The 12,407-nt window shown below is 45.1% G+C and overlaps 1 protein-coding gene across 2 annotated transcripts in view; it reads left to right on the forward strand.

Moving 5' to 3' along the window:
• The window catches only part of VAV3 (vav guanine nucleotide exchange factor 3), a 263,731-nt gene that overhangs the window by 216,599 nt on the left and 34,725 nt on the right, over positions 1–12,407 (forward strand). For both annotated transcript variants that reach the window (XM_053655908.1, XM_037152417.2), the window contains exon 20: positions 2,584–2,720. In XM_053655908.1, the coding sequence (XP_053511883.1) occupies positions 2,584–2,720 (137 nt within the window). The remainder of the gene's footprint in view (positions 1–2,583; positions 2,721–12,407) is intronic.

Below are 12,407 nucleotides of genomic sequence, written 5' to 3' on the forward strand. Positions count from 1 at the left end.
GATAATTTCAGTGTGGCGCCGGTGTATAAGGAGGAGATCGCGCTTCTACTTCTCCTTTTTTCCTATTTCAGGGAGTTTCTTACAGAAGAATGCCCTTAAGAAAGGTAGAGAGTTCGTCCAACGTACATGCATTTTTTGCAGATGTGTGGACCCGTGGTCTCTGACCTCAGGGTCCCCTGGCCTCTCAAAAACTCAGCACATCAGAATGACGGCCCGAGTCATCCGTGTCCTCTACGCCTTTGCTGTCAGGAATACCAGTAGCAGAGCTCTTCCTTCTGCACACAGATCAATAGACCAGGTCTGCACACAGCGGACGGAGTCTTTGAGGGACGCGAGGCAGGAAGCCTTCAGCCATCAAGCGAGTGTGTCACAGGAAGGAGGCAGCTCAAGAGAGAAGGGTGGGACCAGAGCAGACTTTTTTAGAAAGTTTAAGCGGCTTTCACTTAGAACTTGTATTTTTTGTGCCGATTCAGCCACAAAGTGTATGGTATAAAAAAGTATTCTTTTTCTATCAATGATGCAAGACACCTAATTTAAAGGATATTCAGGATGAATATACATTATTAAGAGCATCATTCTTAAGGACTTTTAAGAAATGCATTAGCAGTTTTTCACATTAAAAATAATTTTATTTCCTGCCAAATTTCAGTCGCACGGAGCATGTTCATAGATGTATAGGTTAAAGCACAGATAGATACAAACTGTTAAAAAGCCAGTCAAAACTAATGATGAAGTTGTAGTTGTTCAATAAAATCTGAATTTTGACTCCCATTTTTACTAGTAGAAGCTATATTTGATGATGAAAATTATAAATATTTAACATTCCAATTTAGGCAGTACAAAATAATAGAAAAGGAGAGGCCAGGAGACAGATGACAAGTTAACGAATAAGAGATGAACTGTAAGTTAAGGCCCATAACATAGTTGGATCCACTCCCTCAGGGAGTACAAGCGACTACAAAATGGTCAGAATGACGGAAAGCAGTGAGCAGGCATGAGACTGGAGAGCTCTGGGGGCCAGGAAGCATGCGGATTTGTAGGCCGTGGCCAGGAGTCCGGATTTCATTCCAAGTGCAACAGGAAGGGTTAGAAATAGGAGAACACGGTTATATAATTCACATATTCATTTTTCAGCTACAATTGGCGTACCATATTCTATTGGTTTCAGGCCTGCGATAGAGTGATCAGATGTGTAATGAATTTACACAGTGGTGGGATTTCACATCAAACGAACCACAGCAGCCTCATGGAAATGGAAGAGTCAGCTACTCCTTTACCTGGGGCACTGATGGCGTGTAGGTTGGATAAACACTCCGCTGAGAAGGGCCATCCAGTGTTGTTTCTGGGGAAGGCAACAAAGTGCTGTGTGGGCCAGGGCGCCACCTTAGCACAGCTGGTGGGGAAGCGCTCCAGGGACCATGTGGGGTTAAAGCCACCCTTCCTGAGCTCCTGGGGCACGTGGTCAGAGGCCAGGACGAGGCATGGTGGCTCCTACACGTCCCAGGAGTGGCAGTAGCCACACGGGGGTGAAGGGCGCCATGATTTTCTGTCCTGCTGCCTCCCATTGATCAGATGGATAAGGAGGTGTGGGTGGAGGGATTTTTGAAGACTTCATTAAACTGTTTGCTGGAACATCTCATGGAGATACTGGGGCTTTTCTAGGTAATTTGAACACTGAGAACTGGACAGCATTCACTCTGCCTCTTCTGCTAGTTACCCCCTTGCCGTGGTCCATTGTTAGGAGGAAAAGTTCGGTCCACAGATGTGCCACAGACACCATGCTTATGAGTGAGCTCTTGTAGGAGGGAGCAGTTTTACCTCTAAATGCAAAGGTGACTGTGAGGCTGTCCATTTGGGACATTAGTAATGCAGTTAGGCCTGTGTGCAGTGGAAGCTGCCACTCTCGGAAATGAAATGTTGCGCCGAGGCCCTCATTGTACATTCAAAGAAATGCGAAGACCAGGGTGCATCGGGATTTTAGGCATTGTTGCTGCTATTGGCTTAGACGTGTTCCCTTTACTGGGTCCGCTCTGCAAGCCTGAATTGGAGCCTGAAGAATTTCTCCCTATAAATGTCTTAAGTATTACCCCGGCACATCCATCACGGTTTTGCTTTTGAATTACAAAGATAACCTTAAGATATGAGCCTTAGACTGGGCAACGCAATGCACGCACAGCAAGGGTGAGCTGCCTCCGTGATGAAATCAGGCAATGCCCAAGAGGAAAGTAATAGGCAGAAAGGATAGAGTTGATGAAAAAATTGATTCTTTTCCATTAAACCATATGTGATGTGTTTTTTATGAAGCAGGCATCAGCTGAAAGAGAAATATTTTCCCAACTGAAAATAGATGGATGGTGAGGGAGCAGGATCAAGGCATAAATACACGTCTTATTGCATTAGCGTCTCCAATTATGAGACAGTTGAAGCACATTCCATTGGAGTTACTTCACATGTTTACTTGGACTCGGGGCTGTTAAAACTTTTTAATGTTCATAATGGTGCTGATTTTTTTTTTCACAGCACATTTGGATTTCACACATCATTATCGTGTCCATTCTAAACATTGTTATTGCGTATTTTCAGGTTTACCAAAGATGCAGGTCATCAGGAACTACGTTGGGACGCCGCCTCCCGCACTTCACGAAGGGCCCCCGCTGCACATCCAGGCCGGGGACACAGTTGAACTTCTGAGGGGAGACGCACACAGTCTGTTCTGGCAGGTATGACAGTCTTGGAGACTTGAGGACGAGGGCTTTGCTCTTTACGCCCACAAAGCGCGACGCTCAAAGGACAAAGCTCTGGTCTCTAGAAACTGACTTCAAGCTTTCAACTTCAGAAATTTTACATGCCGTGGGAAAAAAGTCTTTTTTATTAACCTTCCTTATATTTACCAATGTCAAAGTGGCAATGAGTGTTAGAACACTAAAGAAAAACAGTGTCAGTGTTGGGAATTGTAATTACCATTTTTTAATTAGAAATTCATAGTTTGCAGGAGCACTTCTTCTCAAACCTGGGACCCGTGGGTATGATCTAATTTGCGTGGCATTTATGTGTTATGGTTCGCTTAAGGGGAACTACCTAATTAGCTTGCCAGTGGCCATTTGTGGCCATATGTGGTTTGTCCCCACCCACAGTATTACCTGAGGTTCTCATGTGCTCTGGACATCATTCATGAAATATATGGACTGTGAGAAGTAGGTAAGCATTTGATGTTTGCTGGTGGTGGAAACTCCATTGTCCAGTAAGCCTATGTTGGGTTCAAGGACTTTCTTAACTTAGGTAGATATGTTAAGATTTGATAAACCGTGGTGGTAGAACATTGCTACTCACTTTATTATTCTCTATGTTCGTGTGTATTGTAGAACTATTTTCCAAGAAAGTTAAAGAGTTTGGTAAAAACATATAGCCCCTAAGTGAAATTTGGTTGTGGGGGTGGGGGCGGGGGGAGGGACAGCAGAAGAGGACTGTTGGATGGAATCCCTCGTGCGCATGTGCAGGTTTGCTTACACTTCGGTTGTGCGCCATCTTGTACAGAACAGTGCTCCCGGATTGAAAGTCTCTCTCTGATTACATTTCAGTCGCTGTAGCCAGTGACTGTTCCAGAGCTCCACCTACATATCCTACTCTTCTCATACCTCATCCTTCCCCCCAAAAAGAAACAGAGAGAATGACAGGCCGGAATTCTACTAACCGTCCAGTCCACCCTTTCGTCTTCCAATCCAACCGCAAACACACCTGTAATTGTGCCCATCAGATTCCTCCTCTTCAAGACTTACCTTTCTTCTTGGATTTTCCATGCTGTATTCCATCAGCTGGCTCTTGATTCCCTACCTTTCAATGCATCTAGCCATTAACTCCTCCCCTCCTGAAACACATGACTCAACCCTTTGTCTCGTTATTGTCTGTCTTCTGCTCCCACTTTGGAAGCATCGCTTCTTGGGAGTGGTGTCCTCTCATTCTCCGCTTCCTTATGCTCTAATTACAATGCGGTCTTTTACAGGGACTGTTACAACATAGGTCACTGTGCAGTAACAGCTTCCAGATAGATACTACACTGTGTGCATTTAAAATGTATATTTTGCTGTTGACAAGTATATGTGTAAGTGAAATCATCACTACAATCAAGATGACAAAGTCAGCGCTGGCCAGGTGGCTTAGTTGGTCGGAGTGTTATCCTGTGCACCAAAGGCTGTGGGGTGGATCCCCGGTTGGGGCACATACCTAGGTTGCAGCTTCCATCCCACAAGAGCGTTTTTACCCCCGACCGAGGTCTTGTGGGTATGATCCGATTTGTGTGGCGTTCCTGTATTAACGATTCATTTGAGGGGAACCACCTACTTCGCTTGCCAGGGGTGTATGGCAGGCAACTGGTCCTTGTTTCTTTTTCTCTCTCCCCCCGTCCTCCTTCCCTCCCTTCCTTTCTCTCTAAAATCAATAAAAAACATACCCTATGGTGAGGAATTTTTTTAAAAGATGACAAGGTCAGCCCCCAGAGTTTCCGTAGGCTTCTCCTGTCCCTGGCAATTGTCCCTCCGCAACCTCAACGTCATGTGACATCTGAGATCACCTTCTGACTGATCTGACCTTCGGAATTTGTCATCCTTCATACCACTGCCGAGTTCAGATGCCATTTCCCAATCCCTTGTTCAGGTCTTCCGGTGTCGTCCCTCTGACCAGGCAGAGATTCCTCAGCCCGAGTGGAGGAGGCTTTGTGAGGCGGAGGGTCGAGCTGCAGCCTCTCCGACTTCACCTCTCACCGTTCTCCCTCCTGCACGGCAACGCACTCTCTGCTCTGTGCGCCGGACTCCTTGCTTTTGCCTGTCTGTCTCTCCAGTGTTGGGGACCCAGGTTTGTCCTGTGTCCTCCCCTCTTCTGGATACGAGGACAGTTTCCTGTCCCTTCAGCTTTTTACTTGTTAGGGCGGAGCAATGACTCCAGCTTCTTATTCAGGGGACTGGAAGCACAGTCCTCTTTTTACGCAATCGTGCTGCCTTCTGTTCTTTGTGGGCAGCAAGAAAGACATTTTATCGGTCTTTGCCTCTCAGCAGACTCGGAGACGCGAAGCTCTCCAAGTACGTTGGCATAGTAATGGCTCTGGAAGGTCCCAGGAGACAGAAGAACCATCCGATGACAGAGTGTGCGTGCGTGTCTGTTGAGGGGAGGCTATGTGATAGGAACAAGGGAAGCCAATGTCCGGACAGAGAAAAACAATTAGCACGTTTATTGCAGACCAGTGGTGTGTATTGAGTGTCAGCTCTGCGCTCGCTCCTCAGACACTTCAGTCTCCGACCCCGACTGGAGCTCTGACGTCAGGTTTCCTGTCTTTGGAAGAACCGCTCGTGCCGCGTGGCAGGCAGCAGGGCATTTGAATTTTCAGTGACATGTTAAAAGCCCAGCTGGCATTCCCGGCAATGAGGTGGCACGGGTCAGAACTGTCTTATGGGCACCTCTGAGGGATTTTTGCCGATAGAGGTTGGGTTGGCCAAAAAGTCTGTTACGTTTTTTCTGTACGATGGCTCTCGTAGCACTTAGTTGTCTTTAATTTTGTTAGCTTGTATTGTGACAGCTCTCCTATGAGTGTGCATTTAAAAACAAATGTCAAAATTGGTGACTTTTTGTGCAGCCATTCTAATACTGAAGACGGAAGAAATACACAACATTTCAGTGTCTTATGCTTTGTTATTTCAAGAAGGTAAAAATGCAACTGAGACACAGAAAAAGATGTGTGCCGTGTATGAAGAAGGTGCTGTGACTGATCGAACGTGTCCAAAGTGGTTTGCCACTATTGACATTTTGGCCAAATAACCCCTTGCTGTGGGCTGTCTGGGGCATTGGAAGGTGTTTAGCAGCACCCTGGCCTCTGCCCAGTGGAAGCCAATAGTGGGAGAGAGCAACATACTCGAAATATCCAGATCGATAAAGTTATTGGTAAAAATGAAAATCTGTCTTTTATATCATGGGAAATACCATATGGACTTTTGGGCCCACCCCACACTCCTTTAGCTCCTTACTGAAGGGAACCACGGACAGTGAGAAAACCCGGGTTCACGGTTCGAGTCAGCAGCCACGGCGCTGTGTGGCCTGGGTCACCGGGTCACAGCGTGGCTGGATCTCCTCACGTAGCACTGGAGGTGGGCTGGCCCAAAGCAGTGCTCCCAACTCTGGCCGCACATTCTCGGGGGGGCATTGTAAACATGTTGACCCATCACCCCACTTCCCCGGGTCAGGCTACAGTCTGTCTGGGGTGAACCCAGGCGTGGGTCCCATGCATAGGACCCCAGAGAATTTAATGTGAGCCACCGACTAGGTGGTCTAATCAATGAGACTCCACGGTAGATAAGGCTGTTATCCCCAGCCCACTAGTTAGTCATTTGGTAATAAGCTGACTCAGTAAGTATATCTACACAATATGGTGTTACAACTAGTGCAGTCTTTTGGCCCTGGTACTTACCAATGGAACAATCTAGAATGACAAGTGCTTTCCTTTTTGTGGAAACAGTGCTGCTGGCTTGGTCCTTCGGAGTCACGTGAGTCTGTAGGAATGTTTACAGGGGACCCCTGTGCTTCGTTTGCCACTTTGCATGTCCACAGAAGACGCACGCTTTACGGTTTTCATACCATTGCCAGTGACTCCCGCCCTGGCCATGCTGAAGATTGTTTTTTGTGTAATTTGCTTTTGAGGAGACAGTTTTGAAGCGCCTCTCTCATTCCCTTCCCATTGGGTTTGTTCTCATCTGAGGCTGCACATTGCACCAGAGAGGAGAGTGCAGTGCTTCTCTTTCCCGTGCTAGAACGTGAGAAATTGTAGCTCCTTTTGCTCAGCGTTGGTTACTGACTCTGCCATCAAGTAGCAGAACAACCCTAAGGAGATCACACCCTCTGCGGGCTTCAGTTTTATCATCTGTAAAATGTAGACAGAAGAAGATAAATCATCTATGATCATTACTGCACATAGAGAAGAGAAGCTCTAATGCATGAAAGAGTTCTTTGACACTGTGCATTGAACAGAAGCTCCTATTTATTAATCCACCTATCTATCCATCCAAATACTGATAAGTTCCTACTATGGGGTCCAACATTGTGTTTCGTACTGGGAGGACCACCAGCAAGACAACTGGCGTCTAACCGGGTGGTCCTTAATGATCAGAGCTCGGAGGCCACGAGACTGGCTTCCGTCTTCAGTTTTTTTAGTTAAGGGTTTTTGTAAATCACACCATCACCAATACACCTAGAGTTAAACCCGCGGAGAAAAATCTGCATTAGTTCTTGGGATTGAACAGTGGTTTTGCATTTGCATTTCAAAAATGCCTTTTGTACTCACTAAGTGCTTTGACATATTTGGAAATGTTCAAAAAAAGATGCTTTCAAAACTAAACTGTTTTCTCCTGTTTTTTTTTTCCCCCAGGGAGTCACTTCACACATTAGTGTAGAAAGTCTAGTTTTGTTGTAGACTGTCCTGTTTTCTGCACACTCTGCGCAAAGAATACTAATTATCCTCCTCTATCAGGAACTTTCTTTGAATAGCTATTAGTCTAGTCTGTATTATTATTATAACAGCAGCAATTTCTAATGCTATTGAAGTGAGTGAGCTATCTGCATTTTTACAACTTCTTTCAAACAATGAGTCGCCAATTGAGCTATAAACATGTCCTCTGTTAAATCTTTGCATCGAAGAGATTTATTTGGCAGCTTTCTCTTTTCATCTTTGTTCTCTCTTTTCTTTCCCTTTCTCTTTCCTTGAAAGTTCTGAACAATTGTCTTCAAATGGAGTGAATACAGAATAGGAAATTGGCCATTTAGGGTCTTTTTCCAGTGCAGGTGTGAGGCGGGGTTTTGACGGAGTAGGACAGCTTTCAGAACAGTTCCGATCGTGTCCTTCACGGGTGATACACCTGTTGCTTTGAAGTCGTCCACAAGGACTTAGTGACTAAAGAGAGTATATTTCATGCCGAAAGAGACTGTTCATATTAGAAACTTTATTTTCCCAGAAAAGATATGGATTATACTTATAAGAGAGAGGGGGTGAGGAGAGAAAGAGAGACAGACAGACAGGCAGGGAGACAGGATAGGCAGATCGAAGTCACCCCATGCCATGTATGATCTCTATACAGTAGAGTGCTTTCTAGGTGTTTTCTTCTTAGGATTCAGCTTGCGAAACAGTGAGGACTCTGCGTCCTATATCATGGGCTGTTATTTGCTGCAATTGTCATTTATGAATACCCAGATGTCCCACAGGGAGAATTTTGTAGGCTAATTGGAGCCAAAAAGCAATTATAAGCAGAACTGTAATCAGAGTGCCAGAAATATATGTTTTTATCCACAATGCAAGTTAAATAACCTAGAAAATTGTTGCGGTAATTCACACCTAGAGATCGGGCATCTACATGATCTTCATCCTAAGAAGTGAAAATGGCGTTGCAGACATTCTGGTTCATTTGCAGACGTCTCCATAAAGAGAGTAAAGTAGGCCTGTGGCTTTAAAGGGGCCGAAGGTATCGTCCCCCTACAGGATGGTCATTGCAGACTTGAACTCAGGCTCTCTTCCAGACCCCTGGGCTCCTACTTTAATCCTATACGTTAGACCATCCTACCTTTGTTTCAGGAGAGTTGTTTAAAACTGCTGTACCTCTAAGGAAAAGCACATCTTTCAAACAGTTCAGTTCTATTTTGGTGGAATGATCAGGAGACATTGCTCTATGTAAAAATTTTTTGCTTGAAAGTTTTTTTAAGCCTTTGCCTCAAAGGAAAGAGTAAACAGTCAGGAAATAGTGGAGCTTTTGGAGATTCTCAGGAAGAAGGAAGTGTCCTTGTCACTCTGAGTCCAGTGGCAGGGGGCCCAAACTTGGCCGTGGGCAGCAAGGTGTCGGTTCCGCGTTCCCACCGTCTCTGCCTACAAGACATGGTATCCCAAGTGCAGCCGGTGGACCCTTGTCATAGTCCACCTTGTCAGGAATTTTGCCTTCCACGTGACTGCTATGTTTCATGTTCAGACAAACAACAATCCGGGTGATTTTGTTTTCAGATAAGCTTTTCTCATTGTAACCTGGGGAAAAAAATGAAGGGTTCAATGGGAGGAATCTTTTTCATAAGAGACGTGTTTTCTCAATCCTTCAGTCACTGATGGGTCTTTTACCTTTTGTGTGACATTTCCTTTCCACCCACATTCTCTTAGCTAAACCCCTCTTTACCCACGGCTCCATTGTGGGGTCCCCTTCTCTGAATCATAGGGCTTTGGTCATGACCCTCGTCCCACTGCATCCTGAGGGTCTCTTCCCCCTCCTCCCTGCCTGGTTAGAGCACCCACAGAGGTAAGGCCTGTGACCGCCATCTCTCTATCTCAGGTGCCTAGGCTGAAATAGGATCCAGTCCACGGGCTGACAATAAACACCTGTTCAGAGCTGCTATTTTTATAATATGTTATTCACACGTTTCCAAATTCACTGTTTATTAACTCAAAGTTACTAAGATACTTTATGATGCTATTTGAAAGACCATTAAAATATTCATCACATTAGATTTAAATTCATTTTTGTTCTCATGAAACAGTCTTAAAGCTATTTAACCTTGCATCCTCAAATTCCTCATCAGTGACATGGGGAATTTAATGTGTAAATGACTCAGAGTGTGTCGTGCAAATCATAGGAAGGAAACTTGAAAGAAAATCGAGAAGGAGAAAAGGTACTACATGTCTCTGTGAGAGCTGATGATTTTGAAAGCTCAGGTTCATTTTTTCAGAATTGGAAAAATGATGATCAGTTTGGTTTAATTTTTTTTTTTTGGTAAAATTTTGTTTTTCCACATATAACAGGCTCCCAGAAGACCATCCCGCCCTCCCAATTCCTGTACCCAATTCTTGAATTTTTTAAATCAAGTACTAGAGGTTTTATTTTATGGTCAGACAGAAAAGCCCAAGTGAAGAATGCTGAAGGAAACGGTTGAGTGAGGAGGCAGGGTGGGACCAGGAGCCGAGTTGCGTGAGAAGGCCTGAGACGCCGCAGGGATTGTGAAGGACGACGGGAGGAAACAGAGACAGAGAAAGGATTTTGGCCTATGGATGGTCTGCTCACTTGTGGACTCCACCGGGGAAACTATTGACGTTTTGCGTGAGAGCCTTAGGTGGTCCGTCCCCTCACCTGAGACCGGGTCCAGAAACCCTCTGAGGGCTGGGAGGGCAGGTACACTGGGTGGAGTTAGCAGGTCATCCCTCCCAGAATCCTCTCTGCAACCTGAGGAGTCAAATCTCTTCAAAGGATTCTTTTGTTTTTCCCTAGGTCTGCAGGAGACTTTTCTAGTCCCTTCTGGACGACACAAGAATATTAGTGACAATAACATTGTCTAAAACTATGCAATTTTTTTCCCCTCCTAATCTAAAATTCAAGTGTCTGGCTGCACCACAGTCAGAGGCAAATAAAGAACTACCTTTCCAAAGAATCGGATCTCCTTTGTGAAGAAAACCGGTGCCCAGTACGGCAGACGCATGGCTCTGGCATTGCAAACCAGAGAATAAACATCTCTGGGAGCGGAGATTTCCCCCCTTACATTCCTTCCCACCCCAGGGCATTTCTCTGTGAAATCCCGGATTTTGTTTTTGCTGGAGCAGAGTTTCAAGGTGTTCCTCCGTTGACCTTGGCTTCTCTTCCAAGCTGCCTCTCAGCACTTGCCCGTCCCTTGCGTAAAATCCAGAGAAGCCAAGGCCGCATGGAAAATGTGGATGTGAGGATCAAAGGCGAGGGGAGCCGATGGCGGCTTCGCTGGTGTTCTGGGGGCAGTAATCATGAGACCCTTATCTTAACAGGTGTTTACCTGACAACACTGAGTTAAGTCAGGGTCCCTAATTACAGGAAAGGAAAAAAAGGCAGAGTGCCTATAATACAGCAAGGGAGGCCTGGGAGAGATAATTACAGAAGATAATAGGAGTCCTGGAAGAAACATTGTCCCCCCCGTGATTGCCAACTGGCTTTGGTTGAATTGCTCATAAACTGAGTTTGCAGGAAAGTTTCCAGGGGACAGACTGGATTATGGGACTTGGCAGGGCTCCTGACCAAGTGGGCGAGGTCCTCATTACTTACTATGCTTGAGATGGACATTTTTGGTTAACAGTTCTTACTGGTACCTTTCCTATGTTTGGTACAGGGTACAATGTAGATTGCAATGTACCTCCATGAGGACACTGTCATCGGAGTCCAGGTTCAGGCAGGGAAGTATTACCTCTTCTTTTCCCAATAGGGAGTAGCATTATTAAGGGGAAAGCTCTGAGAAATTCTGCTGTGGGCCTTTTCCTTTCGTTATTCTATCGCTGTGTAAGCCAGGGTCAGCCCTAATTGTTAAAGGTGTGTGTCAATCACAGAATTCCTTTCATGGACCCTCAGTCTGCAGCTGCACCTGACCTGACTATTGATTTGATATCGAAGTGTTTTCAATAGTGCATGCACATGCCCTTAAGGCTTTGGGCAAAATGATTTATCAAATTATAATGTATATTGAATTTTAATGATTCATAGTCATTTGAATCCCTGAAGAATGAATGAATGAGCGTAATTCTTAACAAGTCAAATCCTGTGCGTCCTGCAAAATAGAGGATTTCACAGAGAGTTCAAAGGAATGTCATTAAGGCCTTGAAACGTCCTTATCTTCTATAAATAAGTGCAACCAGATTAAATAGCTGACACATAATACCTGTCATTAAGAACCTGTGTATCCAATACTTCTCGGTAACAGTAAGTGGGCTGGAGAAGTGCAGGGACTTGGGAAAAGCGCTCATATCAGCAAAGAACTTTGGTGGTGAGACCTCAGAAATCTTTGGGTCAGACTTTGTCATTTCACAGATGAGACCATTGAAGAAGCCAAGAAAGGTTCAACGACTTAAGATTGGAAGGCCAGGAGTAGAACCCAGGCCCCTTCTCCAGGTTTATCATTAGATCAACCTCATTGGATTTCTTTTCTGACCGAGACTTTTGTAAAAATCTATGACAGTAACCAAAGCAACAGCCATTCAGGGAAATGACATGATCCGAATGAGGTCCTTGAAGACGGCAGCCGTGTTTATCCACTCTCAGTCCCCTGGTACCTAGCAGGGTGCCTCATCCAGACTAGAAACTCCATACAACTGCCGTCAAGGCTCATTCTGTTCTGGTACAAAAGTAAATTCTTTAACAACATCTAATTCTGCATGCGCATGATGTATATAGTGCTATTCCTCTGAGCATCTCATCAAAGATTAGAAAAACATTCCTTAGTTGTTTTGCCAAGGTTAGAAAAGCAAATTTCTGTATTTTGGACTTTGGTTAAGCCTAGCTTATTTGGGGCTTCTGTGGCCTCTGCCCAGGAAGGATTTCTCCCAAGATGTGGCAGAACTTACTTTTCTTTCAGGATTTCGTAATGAGTAACCCACCTGAGGTTTGGCTCAG

This window comes from Artibeus jamaicensis, unplaced genomic scaffold, assembly GCF_021234435.1.
Source record: "Artibeus jamaicensis isolate MK-2021 breed Jamaican fruit bat unplaced genomic scaffold, CSHL_Jam_final scaffold_1689, whole genome shotgun sequence".
Lineage (NCBI taxonomy): Eukaryota > Metazoa > Chordata > Mammalia > Chiroptera > Phyllostomidae > Artibeus > Artibeus jamaicensis.